At 40.4% G+C, this 20,555-nt stretch overlaps 1 protein-coding gene and 1 long non-coding RNA gene across 3 annotated transcripts; one reads left to right on the forward strand and one right to left on the reverse strand.

Moving 5' to 3' along the window:
- Nucleotides 1-1,436: 1,436 nt before the first annotated feature.
- On the forward strand, nt 1,437-3,280 carry LOC116618154. The gene is made up of 3 exons (XR_004296059.2): nt 1,437-1,711; nt 1,826-1,993; nt 2,136-3,280. It is a non-coding gene; the product is annotated as an uncharacterized LOC116618154 (long non-coding RNA).
- A 2,080-nt stretch (nt 3,281-5,360) lies between these two features.
- On the reverse strand, nt 5,361-20,471 carry LOC116618148. Of its 2 annotated transcripts, XM_048733310.1 has the most exons (6): nt 20,332-20,471; nt 19,006-19,661; nt 16,629-16,717; nt 14,445-15,495; nt 7,184-7,252; nt 5,361-7,016 (listed from the first exon to the last, which is right to left on the reverse strand). In XM_048733310.1, the coding sequence occupies exons 3-6, from the start codon at nt 16,707-16,709 to the stop codon at nt 6,490-6,492; spliced, it is 1,728 nt and encodes a 575-aa protein (XP_048589267.1). In that variant the 5' UTR covers nt 16,710-16,717; nt 19,006-19,661; nt 20,332-20,471; the 3' UTR covers nt 5,361-6,489. The 2 variants fall into 2 exon arrangements, with proteins under 2 accessions (XP_048589267.1, XP_048589268.1); XM_048733311.1 differs by lacking the exon at nt 19,006-19,661.
- Nucleotides 20,472-20,555: the final 84 nt, after the last annotated feature.

The following is a 20,555-nucleotide window of genomic DNA, read 5'->3' on the forward strand; positions in this document are numbered from 1 at the left end:
AGGCAACAAGCAACGCCTTAGGCAACAAGCAGCACCTTAGGCAACAAGCAACATCTTACACAACAAGCAACATCTGAGGCAGCAAGCAACACCTTAGACAACAAGCAACATCTGAGGCAACAAGCAACAGCTTAGGCAACAAGCAACGCCTTAGACAACAAGCAACACCTTATGTAACAAGCAACACCTTAGACAACAAGCAACACCTTAGACAACAAGCAACACCTTAGACAACAAGCAACACCTTAGACAACAAGCAACACCTTAGACAACAAGCAACACCTTAGGCAACAAGCAACAGCTTAGGCAACAAGCAACACCTTAGACAACAAGCAACACCTTAGACAACAAGCAACACCTTAGACAACAAGCAACACCTTAGGCAGCAAGCAACACCTTAGACAACAAGCAACACCTTAGACAACAAGCAACACCTTAGACAACAAGCAACACCTTAGACAACAAGCAACACCTTAGGCAACAAGCAACAGCTTAGGCAACAAGCAACGCCTTAGACAACAAGCAACACTTGTAAAGAAGAAGTAGGATATAAACTATCCAAAGCAAATTCACTAACTACCTTTTGTCTTTACTTTTGTCAAGTGTGTCTTTGCATTGAAACAACAGAGATATGACGATTCCTGGAGGCTTAATAAAATGTATTAATCGGGCGCTGTGCTCTGCGTCAAAATCTATTGAAAAATCATGCTATTGCCGACCCTACAATAGTCTCCTTCGCAGCCCCAGCGGTCGGAGTCACACAACGCTTCGGAGCGATGTGTGACTCCGACCGCTGGGAGCTACGAAGGAGACTAGTACAAAGTCGGAATGAAAATGCCTCTGTTAAAATATGTGTTGTGTGTTGTATCAGCTTTGAAGCGTTTCTAGTAGCAAATGTCAGATCTCAGAAATACTGCTGAAAGACGTTATATTGAATAGCTGGAGGAAGAAGCTATATTTCTTATTAAAAGATAATGATAAACTACATGAAATTCCCATATGGTCTAGTGGCTAGGATCTGGCGCTCTCACCACCGAGGCCCGGCTTCGATTCCCGGTGAGGGAAAAGTGTATTTTTTTAATTATTTTTCAGCGCTGAAATAAGATTATGAAAAGAATAATAAAGATAATCGATATTAAAATTCCCGTATTGTCTAGTTGTTAAGATACGGCGCTCTAGGCTCCTTGGCCCTGGCTTTGTTTTGACATACACTCGTTATTAGCACCAAGAAAACTACAGTATGAGGGAACACAAATGGGCGCACATTTTTTCAAAACTTTATAAGTTTTTGTGAAACTTTCCAGAACCATGAAAACACAAACACCCGCTCTAAACTATCAAATTTCACACATTCTTTTGTCTCAAGCAAGAAAATACCGCGGCGTTTGCGCTTATTGTTTGCTTGTTTAATTGATTACTGGTTCAGTTTCACACATTCTTCTGTCTCAAGCAAGAAAATACCGCGGCGTTTGCGCTTTGCTTGTTTAATTGATTATTGGTTCACTGGTTTAGGACTATTGTCCAACATTCGAATAGATGAGTTTTGGCGGTCTTTATAAATGTCTGGATATTTCTTGTAGCTTACACAAACAACCTGCCTTAAGCAACAACACGATCTACTTACCAAGAGAAAATACCTTCCAAGAAACATGCAATTGCAATTCATAATAACATTGTTCGTCATTCTGAAATCATCCACTGGCCAAAAACTGTAAGTGACCGCAACGTTGCGCTTATCATAAATAGGAAAAGAAGTGATCAACAGCGAACGCGTTTAGGATATATCCTGTAAAATTTTTCTAATTTGATTTGACACGTTTTGCAGTACCGCAAAGCTGATTCTACAACAAGAGAGCCTTGAAACATTAAAGAACAGTATCCTCTACGCCTCGCACTCAAATTCAGCAATTCAAAGCTAGCAAATGGAACTGCTCTTCTGTGTGGGCCCGTCCAATAAAGAAGAGAGACCCTCTGTATATGATCCGACGATTAGGTAATTACGACGTTGTATATAAGACGCGATGCTGTAACGGCAGAAAATCTCGTAGCTGAAGCGACAATAGGAAAACGCTTGAAAATTAATATGTTTCCGTTGTCTCGTATATCTAATATCCTTTTTTTTCTTATATCCACAGCTAACAGAGAGACAGCCTTCGTACACAGTATAAATGCCGCAGCCGTCACGTATTTCTTAACCAGGGACTGTAGGAGAGGTATATTTAGGAATTGCGCGTGTGTGCGACAGACGGGCCAAGCTGGAGAATGGCGGGGGTGCAACGACAATGTCAAGTTTGGTGAAGTGCTTTCCAAACATTTTCTAAACGCCCGCCATGTGGACAAAAGCAAGGCCAGAGCGGTCATCCATTTGCACAACAAATGTGTGTGTTAACACCGCTGACCAAAAAAAGCCCGCCGTAGCCTGGTCTTCCTAAAGCCCTCACCGGACTACTGTCATCGCGACACGAAGAAAGGATCAACCGGTGTGCTAGGTCGAGTATGTAGCAGCGACAGCGCCAACTACTTAGAGTGCAATGTTAATAAATGTTAATGATACCAACAGTCAATGTTTTTAAATTTTAATGATAACAACAGTCAATTGTAATTAAAAATACAAAATTAATTGAAAATATTTTAAGTATCAAATAAAACGCTAACGTAATGTAAATATCTCAAACTTGTGTATCTACCAAACCGTACAATTACTAAAAACTAAATCTCAGGGTGGGGACTCTCCCTTAAAAAAATGTACATATGCATGTCGAGAAAATTAATTTTAACCTTGTGGTTAACCCCTAACCTGGGTGTGGTTTCTGTATGTTTTAACCCTAAGGGATAGCAGATAATTAATAAGAATTATCAGGTTTCTGAGTTTTATTAACCGGCTGATTGAAATTTGATTAAACAGAAAGCCTTACAGGCTGTGACAGGAAGTGTTCGGGGGTTGGGACGAGCATATGTACATTGTTTATATAGAGTTCTCCCCCCGGCCTTTAACCTCAAATAATATTGTACACCAATGTAAAAAAAAAAACGTTGTCATTGCAAATGACGAACGGAGAGTGGCAGACTAACAGAACTTGACTCTTTTCATATTTCTTTTATAGATTAAATGAAAATGTAAATAATAATGCAATTATTTTATGTATCATCTTTGTCCTTGCAAATATTGAAAACAATAAACAGCGACCGGTCTTAGAACTAACATTTTCCCTTTGTTATTCGTCATTAACACCTGGCATTTTTTTAAGAAAAAGGTATTTTTTAAGAAAAAGTTGTATACAATAGATAAATCTGAAAAACAGCAAAAGCTTATTAAATATACAAAACACTCCTATTTACACCCTTTCTAAAAACTTTTTTACTTTGTCTGATCTGGATGCATGGAATTGTCGAAAATTTAAGTTCTGTCAGCGAAAAAAACCTGGGAGTGTAAGTGCATCCAAAGTGCAACCCTAATAATAATAGGTGCGGCCTAAAATACAAGACAAGTGGATACGAAGTCTACGTACGAACGCCCTAATAATAATAGGTGCGTCCTAAAATACAAGACAAGTGCATACGAATTCTACGTACGAACGACCTTATAATAATAGGTGCGGCCTGAAATACAAGACAAGTGGATACTATGTCTACGTATGATCGCACATTAACTGTACAACTGTACAAGTGCCAATATCTTGGGCACACAAACATATCTGTTTTTCCAATTCTTGTTGCCCTTTATGACGTCCAGGTTTTGGTGGTCGAGAGGCTGAACCTCCTTTGCCTTCCCTGGCTACGCGCCTAAAGACCGACATGGTCTTTATTATACCTGGTATAAGTGCTAATGTGGCAGCAGTACAGGTATCGTAATTTCAGCAATTTCAGCACAATCTCATTGAACACGAGATTGTGCGGTATCTCGTGAATGACATGCGCGGGGCAATGCATTGATAGCCCTGTCGCGCGTTATCCAAATATGGACATGTGGTTGAATGAACATATTTTCAAGGGCACCTAACGACCATTTGCGGTCAAATATCTGTTCGGAAGCAAGGTCACCTACGGATTGAAATTTCTACTTTTTTCGAAATTTGTATTTCTAGATCACCTATGTTTCTCGGGAAGAGAGCTGGATCACATGTTTTTCGGAGTTGCTTTTGTTACCACCATCACCATTTTCGGGAGATTTTTACGTCCGACATGCTTTAAAAAAGGAACCCTAGTATTTTCGGGAGCGCGAGTATACAAGGGGCATTACCTAGAAATTTCGCTTAAGGATCTTAGAATCGCTAGGAGTTTCGGATGCCTCGGGATGAGTTACTAGATTTTTCGGATGGCTTTTATTTCGCCAAGCAAATCCGAACAGATAAAAAATATCTAGGAAAGCTCTATATTGTATAAGAATGACTTCAAACAAATAAAAACGGTATCTTAACTCATTTTAGGCCGGTTGTGAAATTTTCGTCGTTGGGTGCCCTTGATATTTTATCACCCAATTATTTGAGTGATATTTAGTAACAAGGATGAATGCGTGCCAATCCTCTCCTATTAGAGGAATATATCCAAGCCTTTTGTCACCTTTGATACTTTTTGCTATTTTATCACCCAATTATTTGAGTGATATTTAGTAACAAGGATGCGTGCCAATCCTCTCCTATTAGAGGAATATATCCAAGACTTTTGTCACCTTTGATACTTTTTGCTATTTTATCACCCAATTATTTGAGTGATATTTAGTAACAAGGATGCGTGCCAATCCTCTCCTATTAGAGGAATATATCCAAGACTTTTGTCACCTTTGATACTTTTTGCTATTTTATCACCCAATTATTTGAGTGATATTTAGTAACAAGGATGCGTGCCAATCCTCTCCTATTAGAGGAATATATCCAAGACGTTTGTCACCTTTGATACTTTTTGCTATTTTATCACCCAATTATTTGAGTGATATTTAGTAACAAGGATGCGTGCCAATCCTCTCCTATTAGAGGAATATATCCAAGACTTTTGTCACCTTTGATACTTTTTGCTATTTTATCAACCAATTATTTGAGTGATATTTAGTAACAAGGATGCGTGCCAATCCTCTCCTATTAGAGGAATATATCCAAGCCTTTTGTCACCTTTGATACTTTTTGCTATTTTATCAACCAATTATTTGAGTGATATTTAGTAACAAGGGTGAGGCGTGCCAATCCTCTCCTATTAGAGGAATATATCCAAGCCTTTTGTCACCTTTGATACTTTTTGCTATTTTATCAACCAATTATTTGAGTGATATTTAGTAACAAGGGTGAGGCGTGCCAATCCTCTCCTATTAGAGGAATATATCCAAGCCTTTTGTCACCTTTGATACTTTTTTAATGTTGTTCATTTCCTTTGAAATGTGATGGTGTTGTTTTGTGAGTACAGTGGAACCCTAGAGACTATATTTCAGTCAATCCTTCTCAGATAACTCACGTTGAGATTCGAATTGACTTCAAGTACATCAGAGACTATATTCAAGTCATTTCTACTCGCACATGACTCCATATCAATCAATCTTGTTTTGAAAAATCTGTATTTGAAGCTATTTCCGCTTCAATAAGTTTTTTTCGCTTTTTTGTCGCCTTCGAATTTTGTGTCTTCGAGTGGCTTCAAGTTTCGTGGAAACCATATATTTTAGTCACTTATATTCGAAAGGGACCTATCGACGGGGCGCCATATTGGTACCTCGTGTGGTACCTCGAGTCCGCCTTACCCCTCATCTCGTCTATTTTATTCTTTTTGTCGTGATAAGAATCAGGGCCGTTAAAAGGGGTTGAGCATTGGGGGAAGTGCCCCCCCCCCCCCTAAAAATACTTTTAGATATAAGGAAATGACCAGTATGGGCGTGGCTGTACCCCCAAAATTTCCCTAAAGTTGCTGCATTGTCCCTCCACACTACAATAGTTTGATGCCTCCTAAAGCTCTGAAAAATAAATACATGACGAACTCCTCGCTAACTCGAATTGGCTTCAAGTGCCCTACAGATTATACACTATATTTTAGTCATTGGTGTCGCGTATAATTTGCACCTCCTGCAAACTCAAATAGGCTACAAGTTCCCTCAAGTACCTTGTCTACTTATAGCAGAGAGTTGACTGTATTGCTATTCACCACAGCATTAAAGGCAACGCTCGCGCCTATCTGAAGTCCCTTATCAACTGCAGTCGCTCTTCCTATAACCTCAGATCAAAAACCGCTAATCTTCTGGCAGTCCCAAAGACTAGATGCAAAACCATAGGAGACAGGGCGTTCGCACATGCCGGTCCAGAACTATGGAACAATTTTCCCATTATCATCAGGCGGATAAGAGGACTCACCCCTTTTAAACAAGCGCTCAAGACGTATCTGTTCCGCCTAGCCCATAATGTTTAATATTTCATTTTTATGTAACTTTTTGTTTCCTTTTATTCTTTTTATTTAGCGCTTTAGAATATGTATCTATAGTTGGAAAGATGAGAACAGAGCCCTTATTGTTACTGACTACTTAGTACCAAGCTCAATTCGATTACGTATAATCTGCTTACCCTGCAAGCAGTGTAATTCTAATTCTTCACCTTCTTGTGACTCGTCTATGTTTGGATCTGGCTTAAATGAAGGCGCGGCCCTGTCCACACCAGTAAGCATCGGCTGTAACTCGAATTCTTCACCTTTTTGTGACTCAGATATTTCGGGAGATTCGCTAAGTGCCTTCGTTGCGACATCCTCTCTTTGTGATTCGTCAAATTCTCGGATTCTTTCAGAAGCTTGTCCTCCAGCTTCCGTCAGTATTTCTCGATCCACTGCCCTTGCAAGCTCCTCGAGAGTCAGAGGCGTTTCTTGAAGAGTGTTCAAAAATTCCAGGAAATTTGCGGATGGCTTCTTATCGCCTGCCGTGAAGTACTGTGATTTGGTGGCTGGAATTTCATAATAGGCCACTAATGCCTTGTAACCGTCGTCAAGATCAAGCAGCTCACATACATCATGAAAGTCGCAAGGTTTTTCGATGAGAGTACTGAGAGGGCAGGAATCTAAAATAAAATTCAACATTTTATCCACACCATTCGCTGGTTTACGATGAAAAGGGCATTTGTACAGCCCCACGGAATTGGAAGGAGGAGGAGTAGCGAATATACTGTATCTCAGCGAGGTAGGGGTGGCAAGATTCTAAATCATATACTGTTGTACAGATACATACTTTTCAATGTTCCTTGCTTTCTTTTCTGCTTCGATTTCGGGCTATGGTTCGGCGCTTGTTTAGTTTCACCTTTATAAAGAAGAAGAAATTAAAAATTATATCCTAGATGATAGGTGATAGGTATAATATACAGCCATTGCAGTATAGGACTGAATTACTAGCAAATTATTCGAAAACAAAACTAAAAAGAGCATGATGATAAAATAAAATACATTATACAAGCCCGTACCCAGGATTTTTCTTGGGGGGGGGGGGGGGGGGTGCGGAATCCAAACAAATTGGCCTAATTTTTCCGGGGGGGAGGGGGGGTGTATTCTCTTATAAAAAATCTGACCATCCCCGAAAGAAGAAAGAGGGATGTTTTATGCCTTTGGAGTATCTCCACGGAACGTTTATTGACAGATTTGGCTACATATATACCAGAGTGATCTAGCTTATGGTTTATAGTTTAATCTACAAAAGAGTACGCCTTCTGTAGAACCAAAAGTGGACCTTCGGCTGTTGTGGGGGCATGCGTTCGCACCCCCTGCACCCCCTTGGGTACGGGCCTGTTATATGGCTGAGTGGTTTGCAGTTTATAGGGGGTGCCGTCTGATATCAACATCAAAATTATTAAACGTCCTTTTTGAAGACCAAATTGAACTCTAAGTGTGCGAGTCCTTTTTGGATACCAAACTAAAATCTAAGTGTGCGAGTCCTTTTGAAGACCAAATTGAGCTCTAAGTGTGCGAGTCCTTTTTGGAGACCAAATTAAAATCTAAGTGTGCGAGTCCTTTTGAAGACCAAATTGAGCTCTAAGTGTGCGAGTCCTTTTTGGATACCAAATTAAACTCTAAGTGTGCAAGTCCTTTTTTGGAGACCAAAATGAATTCTAAGTGTGCGAGTCCTTTTTGGATGATAACAAATCGAAGTGTGCAAGTCCTTTTTTGGATGATAACTAATCGAAGTGTGCAAGTCCTTTTTTGGATGATAACTAATCGAAGTGTGCAAGTCCTTTTTTGGATGATAACTAATCGAAGTGTGCAAGTCTTTTTTTGGATGATAACTAATCGAAGTGTGCAAGTCCTTTTTTGGATGATAACAAATCGAAGTGTGCAAGTCCTTTTTTGGATGATAACAAATCAAAGTGTGCGTGTCCTTTTTTGGATGATAACAAATCAAAGTGTGCAAGTCCTTTTTTGGATAACAAATTGAAGTGTACGAGGCGGGTCCAGCAGGATAAGAAACCCAAATAGGAAAAATAGGAAAATAGGAAAAACGGGAAGGCGCAAAATTTTCAGAATTTCAGAATTTTTGCATTTAAAATCTATTACAACAAAAAGCTTTTACTTATTTATTCATTCACAGATTCATCGTGGTTCCCTTACGTAACATTTTTTCAACTTGACCCCTTTTCAATCAGGAACATCATTAAATCATAGCGAATATATCTATAGGAAGATTTTTAAGCAGATATTGGATGGTGAAAACTAAATAAACCCAACTTAAAAATTGGCGATGATATTTAAAGTTAAAGAGCAAAATGTTACAAAAAGGAACACCCTTTAGGTTTCAGCCAACAAAAATACAGAAAAACCGAAATCACGCTGTATCGTCGGGATATATCATCTATCTGGACTTTAGCATACCCCTCCTAGCTTCCTAACCTGCTTTGATTTGCGTAGAATTTTCGAGGCTTCAAGACCGTGCTCAGACCAATGGACTTTATGGGGACCCGTGCCAATCATAAGATTCAAATTTAACGCAGTTAAAGTCACCTCACAAAAAAGCGTAAAATCGATCGAATTCTTCCGCTTGAGGCCCCTCAACTCGTTGTACGCATAGAAGGATAGTTAAGTAAGATTCTCTCAAAATTTGGTTACATTTCACCTAAATATAAATGATTTATAAAGAAAATTCGAGCGAAATTGTCCTCAGAGGCGAATCCAAAAATACTCAAATTTTGGCAGTTTCTATCCGGCCCGAGAGATTTGAAATAAATACCCAATGAAGCGGTGGATCGTTTTGCTTATGCATGTATAAAAGAGATCAAATATTGGCGGGGAACATATCCAAGAAGTAAAGCAAGAACTTAGAAGAAATTGCTTTTTTGATTTTTTTCCTGGACCCGCTGAAAATGCTTAAATGTTACAAAAAGGAACATTTTGGGGTGCTATAACCAGTGCAGGATAAAAAGTATTTTATTTAAAAAGATTTTTATTTCTATGCAATTCTAGGTTTGATAATGTTTTATAGGTTTGTTCATAGCAAAGAAATATATATGTGAGATCACAATAATATTTTATTGAAATATATGTCAGGTTACGAAAAGGAACGACCGCGAAAATCATGTCTCTTTTAGTGTAACAATTATCAGAAAAATTAGGTTTATTTATGTTTAAAATCATGGTAAAACAACTAAAAACTGAAGCAGGGATAGACAACCATTCGATTCAGAGAGTAGTTGTTACTATTTTCATTTTCTGTGTTTCAGTTTTTTGGTCAAATCTCCAAGGATAATAGGCACATTTTGAATTCTCCGCTATATTGCTTCGATATTTGCAGCTTCTTTGCAGCCTCTTGAAAGACGTATAACACAAGCAAGCCTAACAAGAATCATCAGATGCTATTCGTATTTGCTTTTCCTGAGTTTAATAGCTCTTTGAATTAAAATGACTGAGATATGACGATTCTTGGAGACTGGGTAAAATGCATCATTCGTGTGCTGTATCAAAATAAGGTTTTCGCTATTTCCTTGACTTTTGCAATTTTTAGCAGCCTCTAGGAAAGCGGATAACTCAAACTGGCCTTAAAGGAATCATAATCTGCTATTCGTCTTTCCTCAAACTACACATGGATTGAAAGTGCTCAGAGATGGGTGTACTCATAGAAACATATTACAGCCTTACAGGGCAGCTTTATTAATAATGTCGCTTGCGGTTGCTGCTCATAACGTCTCTGTGTATACATTTAAGTATGATAACGTCTCTGTGTATGCATTTAAGTATAATAACGCCTCTTTGTATACATTTAAGTATAATAACATCTCTGTGTATACATTTAAGTATAATAACGTCTCTGTGTATAAATTTAAGTATAATAACGTATCTGTGTATACATTTAAGTATAATAACGCCCCTTTATATACATTTAAATATAATAATGTCTCTGTGTTCCGTATGAACAAACAAGTCATTAACAACAATTTTAGTGAATCCTTCGAATCCTCTTGCGCAAACATTTTTAACAACTGAACTTACTACAAACGCGAAAATGGCTGAAAACGGCTGAAAATGCCTGGAGTGGTCATTAGATTGTTTCTACTACTTTGACTTCTTAGCTTTGTTGCGCTCTGCACGCACCTTGTCAGCAAGTTGTTGTGGAGTAAACGCAGACAACTCTTTCTTGGCCTCGTCATCTCTCATGACTCGTTCCATCAAGGCTTTTCTCTCGATCCTGTTATTGTTGTGTAGGAGATCATGAAACAGTCGCAGACAGAGATTAGACTGCAAATCTGTAAATACTTGAGACCCCTTACTCTTGAGGCATGATTCTTCAGCATCTTCCCGACCCAACATTCTTTCCATCTTCTCTTGTTGGGACATTTTCTCTGTGGGGAGGCAAGGGCTCGCTTGTGTATTTTCTTTCCTCATCAAGCTCCTTACTTTATCGTAAACCTTCAAGGCGTCGATATGCGCCAGAAGGGGTTGCTTGGGTATTTCTTGCTTCACGGCATCTAACCGAAGCTTGCATTCTTCAATGGCATCCTTAAATGCCATTTGGATAGCCTCCTCTTCTTTCTCTGTCCAGTGGTGACGACCAGACTTTTCTGCTTCCCCATTCTTCACAGGCAGGGCTTCACTTGCTTCTACATGTGATGCCCCTTCCGCATACATGATATTTCTGAGCACCAGAGAGGTTTTTGCAGCCGACTTAGACTTCTGCCTAACGTTTTTCGGCGGTCTTTTGATTGTGTCCCATAAGGTCGGCTAGGTCCTTCCTCAGATGTTGGTGCTCTTCGTGGACCACGGAAACAGCTGCTTTACGGAATGAAGCTGCATTTACTCTAATCTTCTCGACAGCCTTTTGCCAAAACGAATTAAGTTGAGCAGATATCATGGATGATGTCATCTCACTCGCTGTGAAGCTGATGAAAACCTTCTCATCGGGATCTGTTCCTGCTCCGCTGACCTTGTTTCTCATGTATTTTACATACGCCTTTAGCCAGGTGAAGACTGTGGGACTTAGCACTACATGGGCTGGGCCTGCCGAGGCAGATGTCTTGTGCTTCAAAATGGTGACAATCATTTCATCGCCATCTTTCGTGGCTCTATCTAGATCCCGCAAAGTCATATTTGGAAGCGGGCCAGCTCTACATGCATTCTCGATGCATAGGCGAGTGATGAGATGGTCTCTGACAGTACAAAAGTCTGTCTGACCCGGGGACCCTTCCTTTTCCATGTATCTTCCCAGTGTCGAGATTGCCGCTCTTACTGGAGCCGACTTAGAAAACTTCTGGACGTCCTCCGGGGTTATGAGTTTCTCTAGGTCTTCTTGATGCTTCTCCCATCTTCTTTCTTTGAACGGCTTCTTAAAGGAAGCCGACCACTCTTGGACTTGCACTCTAACCTTCGTCACATGCTCTTCTGTTAGCTTTAGGTCTTCTAACTTTTCCACAACAAGGAAACGGAGAAATCTTGATAATGAACCTAGATATGCCTTGCAGGTCCCTGGCTTCCTGTTACGTTCCAATTTCTGTAACCATTTGTCTCGAAGATGCTTCTTATTCAGGATGCTGTCGATGCGCAGCTCATCTGGATCATCCTTGATGATTGCGTGAACCTGTGCAACATATTGCTTAGCGGTACGCAACTCTCTTCTACCTCCATCGATACCTTGAAGCCATTGTAAAAATGCGTCCAATATCTTATCTGTGTCATCGTTTCTGCCTTCATCATCTTTCATCAGCGTTTCTGCCTTCATCATCAATTCATCTTCTTCATCGGTAACATCGATATCATTATCCTCATCATCATTACTACAACCTTCATTATCTTCGTTTTCATCCTCATCTTCGCCATCTGGCTCGTAGTCTTTGTCTTCTATCTCCTCTGCTGGGCTCGACGTTGATAAGTCATCCTTTTTCTTGCTATTGCCTGCTGCAGTTGCTTTCCATAGTGTCGGTGAAGATTGTTCTCCTGCCAATCCCCCAGTTGTTCTCTTCTTGATAACCTTTGGAGTGTCGGTGTGAATATCGGCTAGCGCGCGCTTAAGAAAGATGCTCCTCTTCTTTCCAATCGGCGACGAAGGGATAACTTCATCACTATCGTCATCACTTGAGCTGTATTTGTGTTGATCTACTTGACCTCCTCTCATTATAGCTTTTGCTTTTTCGGATTTTCTATGGATTTCCTGGAGGCACATTTCTTCTTCATTAGATGACATTGTACTGGATTGACTGCTCTTGCTTTGGCTTTGGCCCTTACCCTTGCTTTGGCTCTGGCTTTGGGGATCGGGCTCTTGCTCGGGCTCGGACTCGGTGTCAGAGGAGATCTCTACTACACACTCTTCCTGGAAATCTTCGCCTATCTCTTCCCATCGCGATTCTTTCAATAGCTGTTTGTATCTCTCGTCGTGTCGACTTAACTTATGTTTTGCATTCAGGTGGTTGTGCAACCTTCGCACGATCAGGTTGCACCCTGGGAACGAACAAACCCGACGTTTGTAAGTCCGCTTGGCTCTTTGCTCTGGGACAGCCTCTGACTTCGTTCTTTTTGCCCTAAGGTCGAACACAGACAGTGCCTCTAATGCCTTTTCGCGGCTCCATTTGTGCACTGTTATCAAATGGCGAGGGAGGTGAATCACTTCTTTCTGACAGGCAGGCACTGGACAGCGATGTTTCTGTCTTTTATATGATTTCTCCATTTTGACTGGGTCACAGCTAGCCATCTTATGATAGAAACAGAACATAGTAATCATAACCTGCGCAACAGGCGTCCCTTTTTAGGGCCTAAATCGCCCTATTGCCCCTCACATGTGTTACTGGATATTCTAGTGAGCTATGGGGGGCTCCCATACAAATATCCAGAGCATTTCAGCCGCATGGTGTTGGGGCACCATAAAGAAAGCAAACGCGGTACTTACCTTTAAACGTCGTCTGGACTTCAAAATGAGAGGAAGACGTTATCGATTGAGCCTTGCTTGTTTAATTACATGCTCCCCTCAATGTGGGATGTAAACCTTAATATTTTAGTGTTTAAAACGCTCATGAATCGACAAAAATGTGTATCGGTGTATATCATTAAATAAAAACAAATTCAGCGAATTAAATAGAAGCAAGGATGTCACTGGCTGCGTATTATTGATGAAGAGCGTTACTACGCATGCGTATTATTGATGATATCAATGATGGAGCACCGACATTATCAATCTTATTCTACAACTTATTGTTACACTAATATGTACTTATACAATGTAGGAGATAAGAATAAAATGTTTTATTTGTCGTTTAAATAGGGTTTGGATATTTACTGTAGAATTCAGTTTCTGAATTTAGCCCTATTTTCTAAGGTTACCAAAAGGAACACCCAAAGTTACGAAAGGGAACATGTGCTCCTTTTTGTAACTTGGCTTAGGTTACAAAAAGGATCACAAATGTTACAAAAGGGAGCACATGGTTACAAAAAGGAACATATGCTCCTTTTTGTAACTTGGCCTATGTTACAAAAAGGAGCACTGTTCCCTTTCGTAACCAAACCTTGGTTACAAAAAGGAACAAAGTTACAAAAAGGAACACGACTCGGTTACAAAAAGGCCCATGAATCTATTCATTCATTCATTCATTCATTCATTCATTCATTCATTTATTTATTTATTTATTTATTTATTTATAAGGCTTCTACCACTATTACACATATTGAAATAGCGGTAAGGTTGACACAACAGAGCACGGCTCCAACTCAAGTGTAACCCTTGTAACCCTTGTAACCCAAGTGTAACCCTTTACGATCGAAGACGAAACGTTTGCCGACAACAACCCGATTACAACCCGACTATAGCATGTTCAAACTTAAGAGCATAGAGCTCTAGCTAGGTTTATATAGAACTAGGTAATTGAACAGTTAGTTTGTAAGCACCTAGGCCTCGTCCATGCTTAAACTCGTTAATGGCTGATAAATTCCCCACCCCTTGACCAGAATATTCTAGAATCAAAATAAACAAATCTTAAGAACAATATTTTGATAAGAAATTGAAAAAAAAGTACAGTTAAGTACAAGATTACCTGACTTCCTGAACCTTCTGTAGATGGATCCTGTAATTATAATTCCACCGCCTAAGACACTGCAAAAGACAACGCCTAAGATAGCATAGAGCAGGTAATGGTCACGATGGGTTACGGTGACATTAATGTTATGCCTGCTGGCTATAAGTCGCGTGCTTTCCTTGCTTGCTTGTGACTCCTTCTCTTTGAATGATGATGATGATGATGATGATGATGATGATGATGATGATGATGATGATGATGATGATGATGATGTTGATGATGATGATGATGGTGGTGGTGGTGGTGGTGGTGGTGGTGGTGGTGGTGGTGGTGGTGGTGGTGGTGGTGGTGGTGGTGGTGGTGGTGGTGGTGATGGTGATGATGATGATGGTGATGATGATGATGATGATGATGATGGCGGTGATGCTGTTGTTGCGGTTGATAGCGACGATAATGCTGCTGCAGTTGACAAAAATGATACCGACAGAGATGGTGATGGTGTTGGTAATATCACTGATCTGGAGGGCGACAAGGTAGCGTTAGCCTTCTCTGCCTCATCTTTCCACTTCTGCGCTGGAATCCGGCATCTCTCTTTCTGCTCAAAGCTGCACTGCTTATAGGGTGGCAGGCCCTGCCTTTCACACTCCGTTATCTGAGTATCATTTCTGTCGCCACAGCAAAACGCACACTCAAAGAAGCATCCACCAGGAAAAGAAAGATCCGCATAGAACCCAAGTCGGCATCCACCACACTTCGTGTTCGCCTTTCGAGTGCAGGATTTCATCACCTTTTTATTGACTCCACAGCCAGTGCACCTCTTACACGTGTGTTCATCGCGCTTTGTAGAGTATGTCACACCCTTCTCACAACGTACACATCTGTAGTCGAAATCGCCATCGTGATTTATTTCTACCAGATCTCCACAGTCAATGTTTGCTCCCCAGCCTCGCCTACATTTCGTGCACTTAACACATTTCTGTTTACTCCCTTTTCGGACTGTTATCATGTCTTTGGGACACAGTTGTATCCTCGGTGATGTTCTCCATCGATTTTCATGGCGGCTTATTTTCTATGATCATCATCAGTACAAAAAAATCGATTAATATTTTTCAAAATCTTTTAGCAATGTGACTTATATTTTTCGAAGTTTATTCCTATAAAAACATTTTTCTTTTATCTAACTTTAATCTAGCTCAAATGATTCTTACTTGGTTTATGTATAAAGAAAGACACCAAATGTCAGTTTAGAAGTAGAGACAAGCGCATTATACTAGATCATGGAACTTTTGAGGGAGCCAAAAACACCTAGTGTCGACAACAGAAAAAAGAGATTTTGAAAAAAGCCCCCCTCTGTAAACCTCCTCTCCCTAATAGCCCCCCTCTATAAACCTCCTCTCTTTAAAAGCCCCCCTCTATAAACCCCCTCTCCCTAATAGCCCCCCTCATTAAACCTCCTCTCCCTAATAGCCCCCCTCTATAAACTTCCTCTCTTTAAAAGCCCCCCTCTATAAACCCCCTCTCCCTAATAGCCCCCCTCATTAAACCTCCTCTCCCTAATAGCCCCCCTCTATAAACCTCCTCTCTTTAAAAGCCCCCCTCTATAAACCCCCTCTCCCTAATAGCCCCCCTCATTAAACCTCCTCTCCCTAATAGCCCCCCTCTATAAACTTCCTCTCTTTAAAAGCCCCCCTCTATAAACCTCCTCTCCCTAATAGCCCCCCTCTATAAACCTCCTCTCCCTTATAGCTACCCCTTCTATGAACCTGCTCTCCCTAATAGCCCCCTCTATAAACCTTCTCTCCCTAATAGCCACACCACTATAAGCCACCTTACCCTAATAGCCCCCCTATTAACCACCTATCCCTAATATAGCCTCCCTCTATAAGCCCCCTCTCCCTAATAGCCCCCCTCTATAAACCTCCTCTCCCTAATAGCCCCCCTCTATAAACCTCCTCTCCCTAATAGCCCCCCTCTATAAACCTCCTCTCCCTAACAGCCCTCCTCTATAAACCTCCTCTCTTTAATCCCCCCTCCCATAAACCTCCTCTCCCTAATAGCCTCACCTATTCGATGAGAAAAAAAAGTATAAGTGGTCTTTTTGGAGCTTTTCACATAAACATAAAAACCGTGCTCCCCTAAAAAAATATCTGAACCAGAGAATGGCATTATGATAGCTACAATTATAAAATTATAGTTATTGACCTTGCTCTGGACAATGTATAGAGGTATAGACAGGAGAATTCCCGCCAGGAGAATTCCCGCTAACTTGCACCACGAAGCCATGGTCTATGCTGGAAAGGGAAAATAAAAGCAAAAGATATCATAAAATGCTGAAACTTGTTTTGATATCACCTGATAAATAAATTCAAACAATAACAACATAATCATCATCAATACCATAAATTAGTTACTTGGCTTCACTTCAGGAATTGGGTATGGATATTGACCCAAAAAAAATAAAAAATAAAATCAAGGCAATCCCCCCTCCCTCGGAAAAAAAAAGGAACACAACAAAGATAACCAAAAACTCGCGCCTTATTTGATTCCCAGTCAACGTCAGAATCAGAATCCGGTTCTCTTTTTTCGAATTAGAAAGAATTCTCTACAACACACCACATCTTCTAATTATGACAAGCATTGATCTTGACAGAAACTTTGATGCAGCTTTCGAATGGGCAGTAAAATGGTGAACATTTTTAAGACTAACCTACGGCACTTTCGATCAAATTTCTCTCTCTCCTCAAGGATCGAACGGTACATAGCTAGAAAATGCGAGCATCTAATCGGATTGTTTTTGTTTTGAAAGAACATCGCCTTTGCTAGCGATTCGCATAAATTAGTAACTACTGTATCACGCGCATTTGCCGGTAAATAAACCTTGCTAACAGCCGTTCCCGGTATTTATGAAGACAATGACATAACAAAACAAAGTAATGACTAATCAATAAGTGCTTTTATCTTGGCTAAGTGTGGTATTGTGGCTAACATGTTGGTAATAAGGATAACTTTGATTTGTACAGTATAAGTAACAACGAAAGCACCATTAATTCTAGACTATGAGCGATGACATCTAGGCATGACCCTGTAATATGCCGAAAAGCATCCGTGTCTCAAATCACGACTTACATTTTATATAATGTAGATTGTTTAAGCTTAATCGTATATTTAATGAATAGGTTGTAGTGATTTAATCGATAATGGAAGAGTAAAAAAGTATTCAGTTTTCCGCGAGTAAAGGAATTAGTACCGCCAACACATGCAAGAAGAGCTCAAATACCGCCGATACTACGATAATTCAAGGAGAGCTGTACAGGACCCGAAATGATCCCAGGCCCCGAAACGATCCCAGGACCCGAAATGATCCCCAAAGCCCCCAACTGATCCCGGGACCCGAAACAATCCCCATGAGTCCCCGAAATGAACCCCAAGGAATTGCAGTAATGGACAAACAAAAGGAATGTGGAAGGATTGGCTTTCACTTTTAAAAACACTTGAAACATTTTAGCGTCATTTCTGTTACTATCCAGAAATTTGCATTAACTAAAACCATAGTATTAAGATTTTTATATACGACTGCGCTGGAAATGCAGCTTCCGACAGCTTGGTTGGGTCAGCGATTGGGGTCAAATAACAATTCCCGTGATGGTAATTTGAAAAACCAGGGGTGAATAAATCATTTATACATAACAAGCCATAAAAGAAAGTCTCCACAGATAATACATGCCTCTGCTTCCCCGTAGTAAAATGTTTGTTTGTGTTCGGTGAATGAAAGACCTATCATAAAGAGAGATAGAGAAATCATGCAGTGGTGTACGCACGACTACATGAGGAAATTCAAAACGCACATATTGCTTTCAACAAAAGCCACACCTCTTAATATTTTTCAACGACAGTTAAAGGGTTGTTCGAGTGCATTACTCAGTGTGCTTTTGTCATTCCATCTTCTCGGCCAAACCGGCTGTCGGTAAATATTCGCTCGTGTGAACATGGATTTCGTGGTGAAATACACGTTTGGTTGTCAAATGAATATAGATGTTTAGGGGTGATGTTTACCGGAAACGAGATTTATAGTGTCAGAGTCATGTGTTGGAACTGCAAATGTTTCGAAGATCAAAAGTTTGGTTGTTCTGAGCAAGGCTGTGCTTGGCTGTGCTATGTTTATGTTGTACTCCTTTCAGTAGCAATTAAATGTTGTGTATTTGTTTTGGACTCTGTTTATGGGTTTACCGCCGGGGCAATGTAATTAATAGAAGAATTGTATTGGAATTTAAGTTTTTTAAGTCATGTTATTTAGAAATAGATTCGCTGTCAACCCTTAATTATGCTTTAAGAATTGGAAGTGCTTTCTTCTGCTTTCCTGATGTCCATTACCGCAATTCCGTGGGGTTGATTTCGGGGACTCCTTGGTATCGTTTCGTGTCCCGGGATCAGTTGGGGTACTTTTGGGGATCATTTCGGGTCCTGGGATCGTTTCGGGTCCTGGGATGATTTCGGGTCCTGTACAGAGCTGCTTTTTACTGAAAATGCATAGAAACGTGATGTACTAGTGCGTAATTGCAACTTACATCAATTTACTTACCGCTATAAAATAACTACTGGTGCATGTAAGGATCCGCATGTAGACCAACGAGTTGCACGCTTGATTGTACTTGTATCCCGACCTGTATTCCGATAGCCTACTAATCTAGTAGTTAGTCTTTAACCGCACGTTTTACTATCAATTTCGTGAATAAAGACCGAAGGGAAGAAAAGAACGATGACGCAGTATCGTGGGGAATCCCCTGACCTGATACTATTTTTATCATGCTCGAATCCACGATTCCTTAGGCCCCACGAGCGCATGCTCCACAGAGCGGCAAAACGAATCAGCCAATCAGCGTTCACTTTCCAAATACTGGAAAGTTGACCTAGGCTGTTCGCGGGAAAAAATTCAAGATGGCGAACGATCTCAGCTCTGTGTTTCGTCTTGTGTCAAAGAAATTCCGAATTGCGGCCTTGGATAGCCATCAAAAGGAGGCTGTTGAGGAGTTCACCAAGGGTGAAGCGGATTTGTTTATTAATTTGCCGACTGGCTATGGAAAGTCGCTGATTTACCAAGCTATGCCTCTAGTCTTCGACGATATTCGAAGGAAGTCAGGGCATATTGTTGTTGTCGTGTCTCCCCTTGTGAGTTTAATGGACGACCAAGTGGATTATTTACGAAGCATCGGTGTATGTTCTGTGAGTCTCAGCAATCTAAAAGAGGGAGAAGCTGGTAAAGTAGCGTTTTCCGCCTTTGTGTAAGAAACCCTTGCCAGATTCGATTTTGATATACCACAACTTCTCCTCGTTACTTCTTCCCATTTTTGTAAAAATCGAGATATTAAGGAATCACAATAAGGGTTAAAGTTTGTGATAACAATGCAAAGACCCGGGACAGAGGCCTGTGGCTTTATACTGTCTCGGTCAAGCTGCCCTGCCTAGCGGTACTTATTGCAATTCGCTTCAGCTCGCTTATACTTAAAAAATTACAGAGTCGATTTCCAGTTTTTGGTATATTGTATTAAAAAATTACACAACATAGGTTAATCCGGGAGTGTCAAAGCATCCTTTTGTTATGTTTTGTAACAGGAAATTAGCTTCCAGCATAGTTTTTAGCAGTTAAGCTAGTGTAATAGCGCGGTCCAGGACACAGCGTGGGATCATGTAGCTTAAGCTTTTAAATTTGTCCGAACTCTTACAACTCTTGCGTTTAATACAAGGTCAAAAGACAAAAGTTAGATGGTCCATATTTTGCTGAGAAAACTGAAGTTTAACTTAAAAAGCAAAGCAAAAACGACGGTGAAATCGTACGACTACTTAACTTATAAAACAGAGATTAAACAGTGATTGGATACTTGAAATAGCCTCAGTTGAAAGAACTTACCGATTAGAAAGAATTCGGCAAACTTGATACCGGCACTTCTAGCATTCAGTTTAGACACGCAGGTTATGCTGAAACGGCCATTTAATTGACTTATTCTCAAAGCAAGGGGCCCGACACCAACGATTTGTTTGCTAGCTGTTGCACATTTTTGCCGCTGCCGCCTTCTGGACTCTGGACTTTTGAAGTCATAGCTTCCGCTGACGTGTCGTGTGATTGGACAACAG

Source organism: Nematostella vectensis, chromosome 10, assembly GCF_932526225.1.
Source record: "Nematostella vectensis chromosome 10, jaNemVect1.1, whole genome shotgun sequence".
In the NCBI taxonomy this organism is placed as follows: Eukaryota; Metazoa; Cnidaria; class Anthozoa; order Actiniaria; family Edwardsiidae; genus Nematostella; species Nematostella vectensis.